Genomic DNA, 21,174 nt, shown 5'->3' on the forward strand with positions numbered 1-21,174 from the left:
GTGGAATACTATTAATGTAATAGTAATGTCTAAATACTATAAGCAATGTGGTGGTGATCTTACTTGGTGGGAACGGTGGGAGAGCCGGAGCGGTGGAAGTGGATATTCTGCCACTTGCTGTCACGGCGGTGCCAGATGCGGGTCTCCTCTGACTGCATGGTGCGAGGCATGCCGCTGCTATCGATGTACTGGGTGAGGCGGATGTAGGCAATGCAGGCAGCGTCATCGCCAATGAGGTGGACGTGAGGGTTGAGGAGGATGGTGTGGATGGGCTGTTTCCCCTTAGACAGAGCTGCAGAGGACAACAACACAGTAACACAACCAACATGTACCACTGCACATCTTATGTACCACATATTAGCTTTAAAGCATCCGATGCGTTATCAATAATTACAAATATGTGAAATTGCTCGGTATATGACAACTGAAAGAGGCTTCAGTGGCTCTAAGAAACTATTAACTCTGTTAATAGTTTCTTAAATTACATTTCATAGAAACTATTAGCTATGCAACAAGCCAATATCCAGCATCAGTCACATCTAAATGACTGAAGTGAGCAACAAATCTGGCTTAAAGTCTTAACAAAACGTATAAAACGCTAATGCATCAGCTGACTGAGCTCTGGTGTCGACCTGTTGGTGTGGCAGCAGCATGCAGCTACTTCTCAGACTTAAACGAAAACAAAACCCCAAAACCCAACTGTACAGAGTCATTTATGCAAGTTTTTTAAACAGGGTGTTAGCGTGTTGGAAAGTAACACCACAAACACGGCTGAACTTTTGCAGAAACATGGAAGTACACTGAATATATCCAGGCCTCAGATACTAAGAAAATGACCTGCATCAACAAACAGTGCTGGAAAACACTGGGAAGCACGAGGAAACCCGCTCCAGAGAGCAACCAGGTGAACTGGTTGAATTTGTTGCTCTTGACTAACAACTGCTTTCTGTTGTGGTAAATGTTAGTTTTGCTGCCCAACCAGGATTTCATGTCCAAACATGCTGCACAAGCCAGTGTGCCCTTTACCATTTTCATGGGTTGGACTCAGGAGATTTATCGCTACAGCAGAGAATTCAAAAAAGCTCCACGTTGTTTCACGAGACAATGTGATACCAATGTAATGCCAATGTGATACCAATGTAATGGCAATGTGATGCCAACGTGATGCCAACGTGATGCCAACGTAATGCCAACGTGATACCAACGTGATGCCAACGTGATGCCAACGTAATGCCAACGTGATACCAACGTGATGCCAATGTGATGCCAACGTGATGCCAACGTGATGCCAACGTAATGCCAACGTAATGCCAACGTGATACCAACGTGATGCCAACGTAATGCCAACGTGATACCAACGTGATACCAACGTGATACCAACGTAATGCTAATGCGATACCAATGTGATACCAATGTGATACCAACGTGATACCAACGTAATACCAACGTGATACCAACGTGATGCCAATGTAATACCAATGTAATACCAACGTAATAAAGACAATAGATGAGTCAGAGCTGCAACAGGTGGTGAATGAGGGAGTGCAACACAATCAAAGGGATGCAGTCACTCTCCTCAGTGGGTTCTGCATGCGGTGCACTTCTTACAGGAAATACGAGCCTAAACTGGGACAGCTACGATGCTTCATCAGACCATGTCCTGCAGGAACACTGTACCGTTCTCAAAGTAGAAGCGGTGGAAGTCTGTGCCCTCCACCAGGTTACCCAAGGCTTCAGGTTCAAAGGATGTGAGACCAGGATCACATATCTTCCTGAAAGAACAGGCAACACATTCATTAGCTTTATGGAAACATATGAACATGTGAGAGTTTACTGACAAGTACTTTAATGACTAACGTGTAGGCTTCAAAGTCTCCATTGTTAATGGCCTCAATCAGCTGCTCAGTGGCCTTGATGATCTCCTGCTTTCGAGCTGAGAGACAGAGACACATCGCTTTAGTTCGGGATATCTGCACAGCTTTGACATAATGAAAACACAGTTAAAGGTTAAAAACAGGAACACAAAGACAGCATGAGTTCATCGTCACAGCATGAGCATGGGATCTACCTTAAATAGCACAATGTTACATGGAGATGGAGGAAAAGCTGGGAGGTCAGTGTGGTCAGCTTGGTTCGATAACATTACCTTTCGTGCTAAGAAGGTTAGCTAGGAAACAATGAATGGACACAATAAGTACTGATGTGGCTTTACATGCAAGCACTAGTGAAAGAGAGTCACACAACATGATCAAGTCAAACAGTTCAGACGTAACAAGAATCTTACTGCACAACATAACCCAAAGAAAGCATCTTCAACTACTCCGGTCATTGGCTGCTTCTGTGAAAGGCTGGCAGTTAAACTCCAGAGTGACCAGTTTCACAGACAGTTTCCTTCTTTCTAATGAGAGTTTTATAAAACGGTTCATGTCAGACTAAGATCTGCCAACAACGTTTCTCCTAAACGACAAACAGAACTTTACTTTGTGCTCAGCGCGTCACTGAGTGGCTGAATGGCCATCAAACACCAGACCACCACTAATAACACGCTACTGTTGTTTGAACTATTTTCACCTCCAGTCCAGAAGCACCAAGTTCTACATGCTGATGGGAATCCAGATACTTAATCTCTAAGGCGATCATGTCAGCGCAGGTTTATGTGTCGGGACGTTTTCATGTTTGCTCCATTCATCCATCAAAGCAGGGATTTCAGGACAGTGTTATAGATGGCTGACAGTTGGTGCTGTAAGCACCTCTGGTGATGTTCCAGTTCGACATGTGTCGCTCCTCTCTCAAACTGCCCGTCCGTCGTGCCGTGAAGAGATGGTTTCCTTACTTTGTGCTATGGATCGGCTGTTTGGTCACTCCTGTGTCGATCCCACAGTCTTCCACAGACGCACAGAAACACCTCGTGTCGGGGTGCTCACTGTGTTTGATGAACCTCTCTCCGTACCCTCTGTTGCTAGTGCAAGTACCATGAGATATTTCCACATGTGGAGCAACAGTGTTGCTTCACTTGTTGGTACCTTATTAAGGTACCTAACACGTCCCTAATAAAATGGCATGGATATTAAAACCATCCATGCAACGTGCAATGAAACAATATTTCACCATCATGCAAAGAAGAAGCTACAGGCCCTTGAAGTACACAGGGTTGGGTTCAATTTGGTGTTGATTATTTCCAATGTTTCTGATCACTCATAAGTTCATCAATACGGGAGATTGAGGATGACAGAGTTGTAAGAAGCTCGGTTAGGAGGAGAGGTGATGATCAGCGAGCAGCAGTATGGCTTCTTGTGCGCTACAGATGTGCTGTTTGGTTTGAAAACACTGATTGTGATGATCAAAGGAGCTGCAATGTGTCTGCGCATCTATAGAAAGCACATGACAGCGTGCCGAGAGACGAACGGAGGTCCTGCATGAGGAAGTCAGGGCAGATGGGTTTAAGGTGCCATGAGGCTGAAGCTGCAAAGAGTGGGGTGGAGCAGGTGGAGGAGCAGGTAGTGGAGCAGGTAGAGGAGCAGGTAGAGGAGCAGGTAGTGGAGCAGGTAGTGGAGCAGGTAGAGGAGCAGGTAGAGGAGCAGGCAGGGCGGAGCCAGTGATTATCAGGGGCTATGTATTATAGAAGGAGAGCAGGAAAAGGCGAGATCTACAAGAAGCAAGTGAGACCTATCATGTACGCTTTGGAGATAATTACATCACCAAAGAAAGGAGGCGAAGCTGGAGCAGAACTGAAGATGTGACTGTGGCATGGACAAGGTTAGAAATGTGAACAACAGATGGTGAATATGGAGGCAGGAGGAACAGAGGCACACCACGGAGGAGAGCCAGGATGTGGTGACGGAGAACATGCCGAGTGTTGGCGAGACACGGGCGGGGCGGGTGAGATGACTCGGTCAGAATAATATGAAGGAAATGGTTTTAATTCATTGAATAACAGGAAAATTAAAGGCTAGAGGTGAGGCAGAGTCAGAATGCTGAGCCACTTTACTGTAAAGGCTTGTGACTGACAAAGTCTAATTTAATACTGATTATTGAAGAACAAACAACAGCTTAGGGGCTGCTGTGGTTTTTCTTTATTAACTTTATTAACAAATGAAGCAAATGTTTAATGCGGCCCTACACAGAACGACACAGGCACCCTCAGTGTCTTTAACATCATTTATGAACACCTAAACGCTCCTTTTTGCTTTTTCTTTCTGGAATTTTACAAAATAATAAATCCAAAGTTGGTTTACAGGTAATCAGTCACATTTTCACTGTAACAGATTTAGTCAGGACAAAAACAGTCTGTAATAAAGCACAAAGACAATCAACAGTCATAATGTTCACAGGGAAAATAAGGATCTAAACTCTAATCAGAGGCTTTCTAAAGAAAATGATACAACTCGTTTTATGAGCAGTACGAGTCAAAACCTCAAACCCAAAAAGGACTAAGTGTAGTGGTGACAGTGACCAGTGAGTGGCGCTGTCCCACAGCAGCAGGGAAACTGGTTCAGCTGAGCATAAATAGTCTGGTCACCAAACATCGCTCGCTCTTTAACTGTTGGAGCTGATTTAGCGTCTAAAGAAGCAGAGCTAGCGACACACAGGCTGTGAGGCTGGAAACTTTCTAACGACACACACTGCTGTGAGGCTGTGAGGCTGGAAACTCTCCAACAGAGCGTGAGAGAAAAGTCTGATCTGGATCACATCAGTCATTATGTTCTTCATCCCTGCTCAGTGACATTTTCACATAATATCAACAATAAGGCGACTCAGCTTCAGGCATTAAGGAGGGCGACTTACACTGGGAGGCGCTGGACGCACCACTGCTGAGAGGCACGCCATTCTGGGGGCCGGGGTCTCGTGAGCATGTTTGGGGGCCGCAGTGACAAATGGTGTGATGGTCAGTGAAAAGGATCATAAAGGACGACGTGAAGAAGAGGAGCACGAAGGCGGCCGCCAGTGCCCGCAGGATATACTGGCAACACTCCTCACCACTGGGCCAAACACTGGGAGAGAACCAGCAGGAGGAGATGGAAGAAGAGGAGGACGAAGCAGAAGACGATGAAGACAAAGAGCACGAAAGGCAAGGGGTGGGTAAGAGGCAGCTGGAGGAAGGCAGGTGAGAAGGGAAGGGGTCCAAGTGCTTAAGGTGGAAGATCTGCAGACTGGGGGACTGAGCTGAGAGATCAGAGGATGGGTGGAGATGAAGGAGATGAAGGAGGAATGAAGAGGAGGATGAGATGGAGATGAAGGAGGGATGAAGAGGAGAACGAGATGGAGATGAAGGAGGAATGAAGAGGAGAATGAGATGAAGGAGGAATGAAGAGGAGGATGAGATGGAGATGAAGGAGGGATGAAGAGGAGGATGAGATGGAGATGAAGGAGGGATGAAGAGGAGAATGAGATGAAGGAGGAATGAAGAGGAGGATGAGATGGAGATGAAGGAGGGATGAAGAGGAGAACGAGATGGAGATGAAGGAGGAATGAAGAGGAGAATGAGATGAAGGAGGAATGAAGAGGAGGATGAGATGGAGATGAAGGAGGGATGAAGAGGAGGATGAGATGGAGATGAAGGAGGGATGAAGAGGAGAATGAGATGAAGGAGGAATGAAGAGGAGGATGAGATGGAGATGAAGGAGGGATGAAGAGGAGGATGAGATGGAGATGAAGGAGGGATGAAGAGGAGAATGAGATGAAGGAGGAATGAAGAGGAGGATGAGATGAAGGAGGAATGAAGAGGAGGATGAGATGGAGATGAAGGAGGAATGAAGAGGAGAATGAGATGGAGATGAAGGAGGAACGAAGAGGAGAACGAGATGGAGATGAAGGAGGAATGAGGAGGAGGATGAGATGAAGGAGGAATGAAGAGGAGAACGAGATGGAGATGAAGGAGGGATGAAGAGGAGAATGAGATGGAGATGAAGGAGGAACGAAGAGGAGAACGAGATGGAGATGAAGGAGGAATGAGGAGGAGGATGAGATGAAGGAGGAATGAAGAGGAGAACGAGATGGAGATGAAGGAGGAATGAAGAGGAGAATGAGATGGAGATGAAGGAGGAATGAAGAGGAGAATGAGATGGAGATGAAGGAGGAACGAAGAGGAGAACGAGATGGAGATGAAGGAGGAATGAGGAGGAGGATGAGATGAAGGGGGAATGAAGAGGAGAACGAGATGGAGATGAAGGAGGAATGAAGAGGAGAATGAGATGGAGATGAAGGAGGAACGAAGAGGAGAACGAGATGGAGATGAAGGAGGAATGAGGAGGAGGATGAGATGAAGGAGGAATGAAGAGGAGGATGAGATGGAGATGAAGGAGGGATGAAGAGGAGAACGAGATGGAGATGAAGGAGGAATGAAGAGGAGAATGAGATGAAGGAGGAATGAAGAGGAGGATGAGATGGAGATGAAGGAGGGATGAAGAGGAGGATGAGATGGAGATGAAGGAGGGATGAAGAGGAGAATGAGATGAAGGAGGAATGAAGAGGAGGATGAGATGGAGATGAAGGAGGGATGAAGAGGAGAACGAGATGGAGATGAAGGAGGAATGAAGAGGAGAATGAGATGAAGGAGGAATGAAGAGGAGGATGAGATGGAGATGAAGGAGGGATGAAGAGGAGGATGAGATGGAGATGAAGGAGGGATGAAGAGGAGAATGAGATGAAGGAGGAATGAAGAGGAGGATGAGATGGAGATGAAGGAGGGATGAAGAGGAGGATGAGATGGAGATGAAGGAGGGATGAAGAGGAGAATGAGATGAAGGAGGAATGAAGAGGAGGATGAGATGAAGGAGGAATGAAGAGGAGGATGAGATGGAGATGAAGGAGGAATGAAGAGGAGAATGAGATGGAGATGAAGGAGGAACGAAGAGGAGAACGAGATGGAGATGAAGGAGGAATGAGGAGGAGGATGAGATGAAGGAGGAATGAAGAGGAGAACGAGATGGAGATGAAGGAGGGATGAAGAGGAGAATGAGATGGAGATGAAGGAGGAACGAAGAGGAGAACGAGATGGAGATGAAGGAGGAATGAGGAGGAGGATGAGATGAAGGAGGAATGAAGAGGAGAACGAGATGGAGATGAAGGAGGAATGAAGAGGAGAATGAGATGGAGATGAAGGAGGAATGAAGAGGAGAATGAGATGGAGATGAAGGAGGAACGAAGAGGAGAACGAGATGGAGATGAAGGAGGAATGAGGAGGAGGATGAGATGAAGGGGGAATGAAGAGGAGAACGAGATGGAGATGAAGGAGGAATGAAGAGGAGAATGAGATGGAGATGAAGGAGGAACGAAGAGGAGAACGAGATGGAGATGAAGGAGGAATGAGGAGGAGGATGAGATGAAGGAGGAATGAAGAGGAGGATGAGATGGAGATGAAGGAGGGATGAAGAGGAGAACGAGATGGAGATGAAGGAGGAATGAAGAGGAGAATGAGATGAAGGAGGAATGAAGAGGAGGATGAGATGAAGGAGGAATGAAGAGGAGAACGAGATGGAGATGAAGGAGGAATGAAGAGGAGAACGAGATGGAGATGAAGGAGGAATGAAGAGGAGAATGAGATGAAGGAGGAATGAAGAGGAGGATGAGATGAAGGAGGAATGAAGAGGAGGATGAGATGGAGATGAAGGAGGGATGAAGAGGAGAACGAGATGGAGATGAAGGAGGAATGAAGAGGAGAATGAGATGAAGGAGGAATGAAGAGGAGGATGAGATGAAGGAGGAATGAAGAGGAGGATGAGATGGAGATGAAGGAGGAATGAAGAGGAGAATGAGATGGAGATGAAGGAGGAACGAAGAGGAGAATGAGATGGAGATGAAGGAGGAATGAGGAGGAGGATGAGATGAAGGAGGAATGAAGAGGAGAACGAGATGGAGATGAAGGAGGGATGAAGAGGAGAATGAGATGGAGATGAAGGAGGAATGAAGAGGAGAATGAGATGGAGATGAAGGAGGAATGAAGAGGAGAACGAGATGGAGATGAAGGAGGAACGAAGAGGAGAACGAGATGGAGATGAAGGAGGAATGAGGAGGAGGATGAGATGAAGGAGGAATGAAGAGGAGAACGAGATGGAGATGAAGGAGGGATGAAGAGGAGAATGAGATGGAGATGAAGGAGGAATGAAGAGGAGAATGAGATGGAGATGAAGGAGGAACGAAGAGGAGAACGAGATGGAGATGAAGGAGGAATGAGGAGGAGGATGAGATGAAGGAGGAATGAAGAGGAGAACGAGATGGAGATGAAGGAGGAACGAAGAGGAGAACGAGATGGAGATGAAGGAGGAATGAGGAGGAGGATGAGATGAAGGAGGAATGAAGAGGAGGATGAGATGGAGATGAAGGAGGGATGAAGAGGAGAACGAGATGGAGATGAAGGAGGAATGAAGAGGAGAATGAGATGAAGGAGGAATGAAGAGGAGGATGAGATGGAGATGAAGAGGAGAACGAGATGGAGATGAAGGAGGAACGAAGAGGAGAATGAGATGAAGGAGGAATGAAGAGGAGAATGAGATGGAGATGAAGGAGGAATGAAGAGGAGAAAACAGAAGATGAAGAACACTGAACATGAACGGCGTGCAGGAGATGACATCATGCACAGCGATGTTCATGGAGTAACGATGCAGTGATGTAAGATGACCCCGGTGCTTTACCCCATCCCTGAATCTCATCTGTGCTCCTCCTCTTCTCCTTTTGCCTGCCGACTCCATATTCACCCTCTTTTGTCCACTATCCCTCTTCTGCACGTCCCCCTCAGCTACCTGCAAACCCTCACTCTCAGCCGGCGCTCTGATTGGCTCATTTCTGACCTTCTTCATCCTGGTCACCCCCCGTGATGAAACCTTAGCATCTCTGCCACCTCCAGCTCCTCCACCACCTCCCCTTTGACCCTTGAGATCACCAGTCATCCCTGACACTCAGCTTTATTCCAGCCTGCCTGCTCTTCTTCCTCACCGTGTGTTGGTATTTAAATGCATCTTCACCTGATTTCATTTACAGGCGTGTTTTTCTTCTAATGACTTCCTCTGATCTGCAGAGCAGAACTTCTCCAGGCTCCTTTTTTCTACAAATCATCATCTGTGAAGATCACGGTCCACATAATATAAAGCTGTTAGAAAAACAGTCACCTCACAGCCAATGAACGAATAAAAACAATGACAAGCTTTAATGATAAAGTATTTAATGGCCGGCAGCGCTGATGGAGTGAGGATGTAACGTTATGAGCTGATGAACATTTAGTTCAGATGGAAATCCAGATTAATGACGGTTCTCCCTCTGAATGATCCAAAATATAAAATCACCTGGCAGAAGCTGAGCAGACAGGTGTGCAGGTGAGCGGGTTACCAGCACATAACACCTGTCCCCATGGTAACTGCGTAAAAGACACAGGCTGGTTGCATTTTAAAAGCATCAAGGCTCCAGTCTTTCAGTTAAACCATCCTCCTCTGAATAAGAAGAAAGCTGAGAGGAACTGAGCACTAATGTCAGTTATGCAACAGAGAAACATGGACGAGCCCATCAGCAACAATGGAGGCCATTGTAAAGCAAAGGTCTCGTGTATGTACTGGACGCACATAGGCTGGCATGCACATTAATACATCTGAATTACATGATTGAGAATCTGCTCTATGAAAAGGTCACTATTGTAGGGACACACAACAGACACAAATCAGCCCATTTAAACAGGACGAGATGCAGCAGTCATCCTTCCTTTCATATCAAAAATCCTTGAAAGAGTAGTTGTCAAACAGCTAACAGATCATCTGCAGAGGAATGGTTTATTTGAAGAGTTTCAGTCTGGTTTCAGAGCTCATCACAGCACAGAAACAGCTTTATTGAAGGTTACAAATGATCTTCTTATGGCCTCTGACAGTGGACTCATCTCTGTGCTTGTCCTTCTTGACCTTAGTGCAGCATTCGATACTGTTGACCATAATATCCTATTAGAGCGATTAGAACATGCTGTAGGTATTACAGGTATTGCACTGCAGTGGTTTGTATCATATCTATCTAATAGACTCCAGTTTGTGCATGTAAATGGAGAGTCCTCTTCACACACTGAGGTTAATTATGGAGTTCCACAGGGTTCAGTGCTAGGACCAATTCTGTTTACACTAGTCCCATCCTTACTGATAAATAAAGATTTAGCTTTTCACCTGTTCCTGTGTTTCTTCAGATGATGGCCCGAGTGTGTTTGTCAGTACTCAGACCGAGTGTGGCAGGTGAAATTGAACTCACTGACTAGTGTAAAAACAAAGTGTGAGTGGTGTCATCCTGTGAACAAGGTGGAGGTTTACATCTGGACCGCCCTACCTCTCACGTCCTCGTCCTCGATGGTCGTGTTGGCGCTCTCGCTGGACTCCTGCAGAAGGACAAACCAGAGGAACCCTGAGTATAACACTGACATCAGTTTGCTCCATGTTCACTCGCATCACCTACTTGAACACCTGTTACAACTTAGAGTTAAATCAGCAGATTGAGCATTACCATTATTACTATCTCATTACCAACGTTGGTTTCCCCCTTTTTTCCTTTTTGAAGTCTTACGAAAGATCAAATCTCTTATTTTCAAAGCTTCATATGTTCAATAATTTCTTCTTTCAGGGATCAACATGTTGTTTTGTGTTATCATTTGAAGCTTAACAGTGGACTTAGCATCAACATGTGATTAAACTGCACATGTTTGAAGGTTTCCTGAAATACGTTGTCTCATTAAGGCAGTTTTATCTTTAGCAGCATCCTCAACCCTTTAATGTGTTGTACTCCTTGTTCAAGTGAAACACCTGCTTGCATCTACACAGCAGACTACGCACATATAACACATGAGCTATCACAATATCCTCACCCCACAAAGCAATAACACAAGCATGCATCTTTGCGTCATCTCATGGATTTACACGCTGATGTAGATCCATCATTGCACAACACTGGACTGAGAAGCACTGAGGATGGCTCTGGTGTCCATCTGCTGTCTCTTTGCTGTGCTCCAACAACATGCACAGCTGCTTACACTGTCACAGCACGTGATGATGCTTCTCCACAGAAACAACCTCAGCACGATGCACAATTTAAACATGAAACATGATATTCGTCACAGTAAGTTTACGTCCAAATAATTACATGCAACAGTTTATAACGTGCAGTATTTCACAGGTTTCTCGGCTGTTTTCTTGCACGACGTTGAATCAGAGCAACGGCACACAAACACCATCATCAGAAGCAGCATTAAGCTTCTAGTCTAAATGGTGACGAACAGCAGCAACTGCAGCTTCAGATCAGCAGCTGATCAGCTGTGTACCTTGTTTCCATCAGCTGGGTTGTGGATAACAGTGGTTTGAGGCTCCTGATTTGAGAGGAGGAGGAGACGTTGAGTTGATTAGTAAGAAGGCACGCAGGCGTTCAGCAAAATGGACTCAAGTGAAAGCAGTGAAGGAAAGTTTAACAGCTGCTATTTAGGGAAAACAGGTCATTACTACAAACACAACTACAGCAATGACTACAACTGCAGACACGAGATGATTGGCACTGAAAGCTGCGACGACACCCACAGATGGTTCTACGCCAGGATGACAACGACAGAAACACACAGCGTGGTATAATGTTTGTAAAGAGCTGAACGCTCACTGAAGCATCAAAGTACTTCTATAAAGAGACACACGATCAGGACGGTTTCCCTGCATGTCAACTCCAAACTCATGGCAGCTGCTAACCTGAGGCAGACTAACTCCTGTGACTGAGCCCTGCCACTGTGGTGCACGATCCCCACCCACACTTATATTGGTGCAGTTATTGGATTTGTCAAATTGTGCAAATACCCCACATGTCTAAAAATAAATCCAAGGATTTCCAGGAACCTGGAAATATTAATCTGAACTGCATGTTTGCATTATCAGACTCAGTGAGGAACATTTAGAGAAGGATGCGGATTTGATGAGTGGACTGATGTCTGTCTCATTTATGAACCTGGGGTTGAAAAAACAAGAAGCTCTGATATCTATTTAAAGACAAGTTTAATCACCAATCACGTCTGTGATTCCAGCACATGTTACGGGTTTGTCAACTCATGAACTGATCATGTAATCAGATACGGACAGCTCAGTAGGTAAAGTGGTCGCCCCATGATAAGAAGGTCGGGGGTTTGAATCCACTGAACAGCTACTGAGGTACTGTCCCTACACATCGCTCCCCAGTGCTAGACTAGAAGATGAGATCAATTTCAGGTCCACGTGAGGTTATTGTTTATAGAAAATCTACTTATGTTCTCCTCTGTCAGACACTTTATTAGGTACACCTTTTGTGGTATATGTTCAACAAGGTTTGGAGGCTTCTGTCCACACTGACACAACAGCACTGTGCAGCTGCAGATCAAAATAATGCTGCACCACATCCCACTGGTGCTCTGGTCTGGACGGATCCCAGTACGAGACATTAACCAGTTGGAACCAGCTGTCATAAGATAGGTGGACACTCAGGGCGGCTGTGCTGTTGAAATAGTGCTCAAAGAAAACAGCCCCCATTTCATGTTCTTCTGCATACTTTGGGTATAATCAGTAGTTATTTGACTCACTGTTGCTTTCTTATCAACTCGAATCAGTTCTCCTCTGACATTTTTAGCCCAAAGAACTACCGCCCACCGGATATTTTCTCTTTTTGTACTATTCTCTGTCAAGCCAGGAGATTGTTGGGTGGGAAACCGTAGTGGATCAGCAGTTTCTAAAATACACACTGCAGCCCATCCAGCTTTTCTAACCACGCTTTTTAAAATTGTCTTCTTTGATGTTCTGATGCTCTGAACTTCAGCAGCCCGTCTTGACCCCACGCACTGAGTTTTTCCTGTGAGGCTTGCTGATTGGATACTTATATTGATGAGCAGTTATACAGAGGTGCACCTAGCAGACACTCTGGTGAGGATATATTAGGGTCATGAAGGAGGTGACCTACGCCCAATTTAGTGTGAATACTGGCATCCAGCTGGGGGTGTAAGAAAACTACAACTTGTGATTTGACTTTGGCGTGTTTCATAAATCTGATCTGTTTCCCTTCTGCTTTACTAACAGCGAGCTTTGTACCTGCCGGCCTCTAACATCGAGGAACTCCTCCATCTTCATACCTTACTTGTCTCAATGCAATAACAACCAACAGTGTATTAGCCACAGCTGGCTTGCAATGGTCCCAGTACCATTACAGCTGGCATCAACAACAAAGGAGAATGTAGCCCATGTGTAGCAATGGAGCGATGTACAAAGCAACCCTCATGTTACACGACCAACAAAGACGTTTCAAATGGAAAAAACAAAAGTGACCATCGACAACAGAAAGTAAAATATCACACAGAGCAGAAGTAATGAAAGATCTACAGTTAGAGACAGAGTCATGCAAACACAGGCAGCAAGGCAGGCAGACAGTGTACCAGAGAAGGAGTGGGGACAGGCTCTTTAGGACTGGTGACCACATTGGCCTTGTTGTTGATCTGGAGAGACAGAGTGGACAGACAGGCAGGTAGATGGAACAGGGCAGAAGTGACAAGGCTTAGTGTCCAAACAGTCACTTCTCAAGCAGCTGCTGTGGAAGGAAAAGTGGAACATTGTGCTCAGGAGTCGCTGTCACGTGAGCCACCCCATCGGGAACGTTTCAGCATCAGTTCAGCGGTCGAAGAGGCTCATCAAATTAACTTCCTCTGATCAAACCTCCGATCAAGAAATGTTATTAGGACATGAGTTAATAGACCGTGGAATATTCAAACAGTATTAGATCCCCAGAGTTCAAAGTTAGACAGCGAACAGAGAGTGGAGAGGAAAAAATGACCCAGATGCTGTCAGGAATTTAATAAGGTAAAATTACACTTGTTCTACTAGTTGTCTGTGTGCTGATTCCAGCTTGCACCAGGGTACAGCAACAGTTTGATACTTCTTCTCTTTTTCTACTGCAAGATACTGATTATTAAAATATGTGTATTTCCTTCACTGGCTGGTCTGACAGCACAGACAACAGCACAGACAACAGCGGAGACGGCAGCACAGACAGCAGCACAGACAACAGTACAGACAACAGGAGAGACGACAGCACAGACGACAGCAGAGACGACAGCACAGACGACAGCACAGACGACAGCACAGACAACAGCAGAGACGACAGCACAGACAACAGCAGAGACGACAGCAGAGACGACAGTACAGACAACAGCAGAGACGACAGTACAGACAACAGCAGAGACGACAGCACAGACAACAGCAGAGACGACAGTACAGACAACAGCAGAGACGACAGCACAGACAACAGCAGAGACGACAGCACAGACAACAGCAGAGACGACAGCAGAGACGACAGCAGAGACGACAGCAGAGGCGACAGCACAGACAACAGAAGAGACGACAGCACAGACAACAGCAGAGACAACAGCAGAGACAGCAGCACAGACAACAGCACAGACAACAGCAGAGACAACGGCAGAGACAACGGCACAGACGACAGCACAGACGACAGCAGAGACAACAGCAGAGACAACAGCACAGACAGCAGCAGAGACAACAGCAGAGACAGCAGCACAGACAACAGCAGAGACAACAGCACAGACAACAGCAGAGACAACAGCACAGACAACAGCAGAGACAACAGCACAGACAACAGCAGAGACAACAGCAGAGACAACAGCACAGACAACAGCAGAGACAACAGCACAGACAACAGCAGAGACAACAGCACAGACAACAGCAGAGACAACAGCACAGACAACAGCAGAGACAACAGCAGAGACAACAGCACAGACAACAGCAGAGACAACAGCAGAGACGACAGCACAGACAACAGCAGAGACAACAGCAGAGACGACAGCACAGACAACAGCAGAGACAACAGCAGAGACAACAGCACAGACAACAGAAGAGACGACAGCACAGACAACAGCACAGACAACAGAAGAGACGACAGCAGAGACAACGGCAGAGACAACGGCAGAGACAACGGCACAGACGACAGCAGAGGCGACAGCACAGACAACAGAAGAGACGACAGCACAGACAACAGCAGAGACAACAGCAGAGACAACAGCACAGACAACAGCAGAGACAACAGCAGAGACAACAGCACAGACAAAAGCAGAGACAGCAGCACAGACAACAGCAGAGACAACAGCAGAGACGACAGCACAGACAACAGCAGAGACAACAGCACAGACAACAGCAGAGACGACAGCACAGACAAAAGCAGAGACATTCAGACGCAAAGCTGATAAAATGCATCGTTCGTCCTAAAGAAAGACTCTCAGGCGCTGTGACTACTTTGATTAAGCTACAGCAGGTTAGAGGATTTTAACAGACATCACTGTGTGAAGTATTTTACTCACGCACACACGCACACACACGCACACACACGCACACACACGCACACACACACACACACACACACACACACACACACACACACACACACACAGCTAAAAAGAATCAAAGGAACTTTTTAAATCAGTTAACCTTCCTGATCTGATCAGGTGAGTAACAGTGTGGGTTGCTAGTTTCAGCTGCTTTGGTGTTCATTAAAACTAACAGGTGCACTTGAGGGGCAACAATGAGACAATCCCAAAACAGCAATGGCTTTACAGGAAGAGCCCACTGACATTTCCTCCCTTTTATCTTTTTTCTCCCCACTAGTTTTGCATTTGGCTGGAGTTAGTGCGGCAGTGTGGTCTGATACCGGGGCCATACAAAGGTTGCACAGGTGTTTCAGAAACGCACATCTCCCAGTGCCAGACAGTTTGCTGTATCAGTCTCAGACTTGTAGGAGAGTCCAGGAGACGGCAGTTACTCTAGCAGAGCTGGACCAATATCTGGTCCTTTGTGCAAGGAGGAACAGAATGAGCACTGCCAGCGCCCTACAGCACAACCGCAACAGGCCGCTGGTGTGAAGGCTCTCACAAAACAATCAGACGAAGAAGAAATAACTGAGGCTGTAGAAACTGCCAGAGGCTCACAGGTTCGGTCATGAAGCCTGAAGATATCCAGATTGTACTCTCGGCTACAAGGCAATCATATCAGAGGCAGATAGACCAGAGCTCGAACACTCGAAGAACATCTGGGAGAAAAGAAAAGAGAAAAATACAAACGCAGAGTGGCTGGTGGACATAAGACCAGAGAACAAGAGCCAGTCAGCATCACAAAGGCAGACATCCAACAACAAGTGTCTGGAACGAAGAGCCGGACGGCCCCAGGACCCGACGTGAGCCCCGTCTGCAGGCTGAAGAAGCTAACAGCACTGCTTGATCACCTGACAGGACAAACAGGGGGCTGATTGTGAAGGATCCACACAAAGGTACACATGTGCTGCTCCAAGAACACCAAGACAGATGGGATCAGGAACAGGAAGAGGAACTATCATGGATGACCGAGCCCCTGGACCACACAGGCCTTGCTCCTCACATCACTGACCCTTAGCTGCACACGACCCTGTTTACCACTGGTTTTTAGTAGATACTGACCACTGTATACTGGGAACACTCTCGAGCTGCAGTTCTGAGATACTCTGTCCAACCGTTACACTTTTTGCAGTTCAATCACGGCCTACTATACCCCGCCTACTAACAGGAATGATGAAGAGATAACAGAGTTATTGATATGGTGTACCATGATTCAGATATTTAGATTCACCCGTCAGTGGTGTCTGCATATGTCACTTATGTCAAATGAGTGAAATATGGTCATTTCATTTTAAACTTAGTTGTGCTGACAGCACACGGTCACTGTGGAAAGTTGTTTTCCTTGTGCGTGCTTTTGTTTCAGAAATGTGGAACATGCATTACATTTACACACCACGGAGACGCCGACTTTAAGAAACCCCGACAACGAAACAATTAGATCACATCAACTCCATGTAGACATGAAAATTCAAAGAATCTAAACCACAACTATGGACACATTCAGAATCTATGGTTTAAGCTGTACAGTGTCATCTACTGTGTCAGTGTCTGCGGTTTAGTCTGGGCTGGGGACACACTACATGACTTTATACTGACAGTGGAACTCCTGGTTTTAACGTCCACGTGGTAGGGATGCACCGATACCGATACTGGTATCGGGGCCGATACTGTAAAATGTGTGTGTACTCATACTCATAAAAGTTAACCGATACCATGAACCGATACTAACTTATTTCATTAATCAGAGGGTGGCTTGTCATTTCTGTTGTAGTTTTTTAGATTGGCCACTAGGGGGCCAATTATTATTTTATTTATTATTTATTTTATAATAATTATTTTGTTTGTTTGTTTACAATATGGACACTCTGCAATAATTTAAAAGTTTATTTTATTCTCAAACCTAATTTGTATTTATTTTATTCCAAACAGAAGTTTTTATTTATTATTCTGAAAGCTCGAGACAGTGCCAATAGTTCAGTGATATTTTGTTAAATTACAATGTGGAGACTCTGCAATAATTTAACAGAAGTGCTTATTTTTCACTTGAAATTTTTTTGTGGTCATTTTTATTAAGATTTTATTTTTTATTGGCAGGGAATAAAATAAAACCTGTCTTCCAATTCATTGCATTTGTGTGTGTGTGTGTGTGTGTGTGTGTGTGTGTGTGTGTGTGTGTGTGTGTGGTAGAAGTATTGTTTTTTGTACTCTGTATCGGCAAGTACTCAGATCCAAGTATCGGTATCGTATCGGTTTGAAAAAATTGGTATCGTTGCATCCCTACCACGTTGGTCAGGAATGGGAATCTGTTACACTGATCCGTGCAACAAAGCAAACAAAAGATTTCAGCGTGAAACTAGCATCACTCTAATCATTAATCTATTCAACACTGCTGTATGCAGGAGAAGAAGAAAGCTACAGATTGTTTGGTCAGCAAGCAGAGGTTATGAGCTCAGGTCAGCCCTGCTCACCAGAACAGGTGGACCTCACACAGAAAAGCTTTAAAATGTTATTTTTGACTTCTTCAGTTAGAGTTTTAAATAATGAAAAACACTAATGATTATTAGTATTTCAGAGGTTTCAAACCTAAATTCTACATTTTCTGAATGAAATGTTTAACACAGATTCAAAGGCATCTCTTACTTAATAACAATGATAAAGCTGCTTTGACACATTCAGCCCAAACTATAGTGTTTCTGTTTAGTCATGCAGCACCTCCCCAGCCTCAAGCAGCACTGTGATTGTGGTGCAAACACAACGAGGGCTCTATTGCCAACTACTTCAAAAGCTGGTCTGGCTAAAAAGCAGCAGACGTACCCCCACATGTTCTGCACTGTCCGTCTTCCTTTTCTGCATGAACACAGGAAACGTCGTCTTTGTCTCATCGTGAAACGTGAACTCACATCAATCCATATTCATTTGTGTCCAAAGTAGTAAATGAAACCACACCATGGTGATTAAAATGCACACTTAGCAAAAAGCACTTCCTTTCACATAATTCTATTATGCAACAAGTCAAATTCATAAAACCAGCAACACGTTTTTAACAGGTCATGAAGACAAGCGGACTACCACAGGCAGGAACACATGACTCCCTCTGACAGACTGTGTTTAAAGGGGAACCAGAGCTAAATTTAATGAGCCTCAGAGATGATGCAGCATATTTCACAGTCAAATCAAACAACAGCGATGTTGCAGAGCTCTGCAGAGCTCGTCTTCCTCTTTCTTTCTCACTATTGAGCACAAAATCGTTGTGTCTGGGGTTTGTAAACATTCTGTTTGCCCGGCAGGCAAATGACCTCAACCTCCTATAAACCACATCCACAGTCCCCAACAGAACCTGCAAGTCCAACAGCAAATGTAATAGAAACTCTGAGATACTGGGTAAAGCAGCATAGCCTAGCATACCAGCAGCAACCAAGGAGGATGACTGTCAAACGGTCAACTGTCCATATACGTACGATGACATAAATACTACTGACCTCCATCAATGCTGGAGTCTCAGGAGTTGGAGCCAATCCCAGCTGTCTTAGGGCAAGAGGTGCAAGGCACACCTGGACAGCTAACAGCTAACTCACAGACAACCAATCACACGCACGGCTAATTTAGAGTTTCCAGTTAACCCCACTGCCTGTGGACTGTTGGAGGAAGCCGGAGTACCCGGAAAGAACCCACACAAACACGGAGAACATGCAAACTCCACCAGCCTGATGGTGGAGTTGAACTCAGGACCTTCTTGCTGTGAGGCAGCAGCGCTAACCGCTGTGCCACCGTGCTAACCGCTGTGCCACCGTGCTAACCGCTGTGCCACCGTGCTAACCGCTGTGCCACCGTGCTAACCGCTGTGCCACCGTGCTGTTTCAGATGCACATATTCCTAAAAGCCGTCATAAACGTGAAGAGTTTATCTTCATGTTGAGTCAACGAGTGACGAACTATCTGTGACACCTGGCAGGACGGACGCATGTCTGAAGACAAGCTTCATTAATGTCCATTTTGTTGACAGTAGCATGAGCATGAGAGCAAACCCACGGGGGTCCAGTGGGTGTGTACGACCTGCTGAACAGTAAGTTACATCTGTGACCTGGAGTGTGACGGTACTTACTTTGACACCATCCGGCTTTTTATTCAGCAGGCTCTTGGCTGCTGTGGAAACAAAGACAACAATGGGAGGAAATCAGATGCCAGCTGATTACACAGGCACATGCAGCAGGTCCATCCAAGGCCGGCCAGTGACCAGCAGCCTCAGAGTGGGCCTACTAGGACTGGAAGCAGAAGAGAAAAATGCAAAGTCAGGAGACAAAAAAAGCCCAAAGAAAGCAGTAACTGAGACGGGAGCATGCGGTTAGATTCAGCTGATACAACCTCAGGAGACACGGAGCACGTTTAGAGGAAACTCTTTCAGCTTTCTGCAAGAACACTGAGCAGCAACTCTGACTGCTTCCCTCACGTATTTGTGGCCAGTTAGTTAACACCTACTTTACAGTCGACATGCAAGGACGCTGTGAGACATGGAGCAGGTGATTGTGGTGGCAAAGGTCAGCAGTTTGGTGCATCGTCTGTCAGGGTGGGACTACATCACAGCTGGAGAGTAACCGATCGAAGCTTTGCAGGGACAAAGCTATCTATTAGCGGCCATTGAAGAGAAACGTCTGTCTGGGCCAATATTTAAAGGAGATATAATTACGAGTCTATTTAGGAGCAGCTGAGCTTTAAAAGCAGGAACTTTAATACGTTTTTAATGACTTTGCATCGATACGTGTCGAACACTACTTCATATCAGATCCACTCCTTTCTTTGCTGCTGTGACATACACATAGAACAGATCCATCACATAATCAATACTTTCTGTCTGCAGCAAACTTTCCCTTCTAATCAATTAAAACACATCAAACTTGTTTTTATATCCCTGTGAAGTTTTTCTATTAAAGTTACATCAGAACATGAAACTTAGAGACAGATTTACACACATTGAAAGGATTAATTCCAACATGTCAGTCTAATAGAGTTTATATGTATATTTAACAACATCCGACTGGAAGTGAGCGACATCTGCTCCCCTCATACTGAGGCCGTTTCTCAGTCTGCAGGATGGCAAAGGCATCGCAAAGCAAACCAGCTTTGATTCCTCTAGAATGACCGCTAACGCACAAACTGTCAGCTGTCCCACAGTGGCGTTTTAGTAGACACACATGGACTCATGGCAGTGTAGCTTAGCTGCAGAGACGTGCTAGCTACAGCGAGGACTCTTACCTTACACATGAGTCACCACACAAGAGGAGGAAGAAAGAAAAACAAAGGTAAACAAAGGGGATCACAGCTGAGACAGAAGTGAAATGAGCAGCTTTCCTGTCATTAGTCATACAGACAAAAATCAATGTTGGTAGAGCGAGGTGAAATGGTTTGGCCTTTAAAGGCACCTGTAGATGGGATTGATTGGTACGGTCACTGCAGTGTTTTGGTAATGGCAGCTTAATGGGGAGCACAGAGCTTGATGGCTCTAAAGGCCAGAACATCAGGACACAGCAGGACTCAGAGGCAGCAACCTCGACATGTGAACCACAGGGTTGAGGTGTCACATACGGAGCCCCGCAGGGGACATGGGAGAAAAAAAAATTAAGACGGACTTTTGCAAGATCTCGCAAATGGGAAGAATGCGGCTAAAACTTTTGCGAGATCTCGCAAAAGTTTTAGCCGCATTCTCGACCGCAGTCTCGACCTCCCGTTAGCTTCGAGCTAATGGGAAGAATGCGGCTAAAACTTTTGCGAGATCTCGCAAATGGGAAGAATGCA

General features: G+C 45.6%; 1 protein-coding gene across 18 annotated transcripts in view; it reads right to left on the minus strand.

The window, feature by feature from the left end:
* LOC146490503 (calcium/calmodulin-dependent protein kinase type II delta 1 chain) overlaps positions 1 to 21,174 on the minus strand; it is a 74,497-nt gene that overhangs the window by 5,305 nt on the left and 48,018 nt on the right. The window contains exons 13-20 of one of the 18 annotated variants that reach the window (XM_085153150.1): positions 19,487 to 19,524; positions 13,388 to 13,447; positions 11,276 to 11,320; positions 10,291 to 10,339; positions 4,786 to 5,163; positions 1,858 to 1,933; positions 1,678 to 1,772; positions 64 to 292 (exon numbers count right to left, since the gene is read on the minus strand). In XM_085153150.1, the coding sequence (XP_085009276.1) occupies positions 64 to 292; positions 1,678 to 1,772; positions 1,858 to 1,933; positions 4,786 to 5,163; positions 10,291 to 10,339; positions 11,276 to 11,320; positions 13,388 to 13,447; positions 19,487 to 19,524 (970 nt within the window). Of the gene's footprint in view, positions 1 to 59; positions 293 to 1,677; positions 1,773 to 1,857; positions 1,934 to 2,146; positions 2,168 to 4,785; positions 5,164 to 10,290; positions 10,340 to 11,275; positions 11,321 to 13,387; positions 13,448 to 18,199; positions 18,233 to 19,486; positions 19,528 to 21,174 lie in introns of those variants that run through there. The other 17 variants (XM_085153152.1, XM_085153147.1, XM_085153151.1 and 14 more) reach the window with 17 other exon arrangements.

This window comes from Neolamprologus multifasciatus, unplaced genomic scaffold (genome assembly GCF_963576455.1).
Source record: "Neolamprologus multifasciatus unplaced genomic scaffold, fNeoMul1.2 chr03_unloc_1, whole genome shotgun sequence".
NCBI lineage: Eukaryota > Metazoa > Chordata > Actinopteri > Cichliformes > Cichlidae > Neolamprologus > Neolamprologus multifasciatus.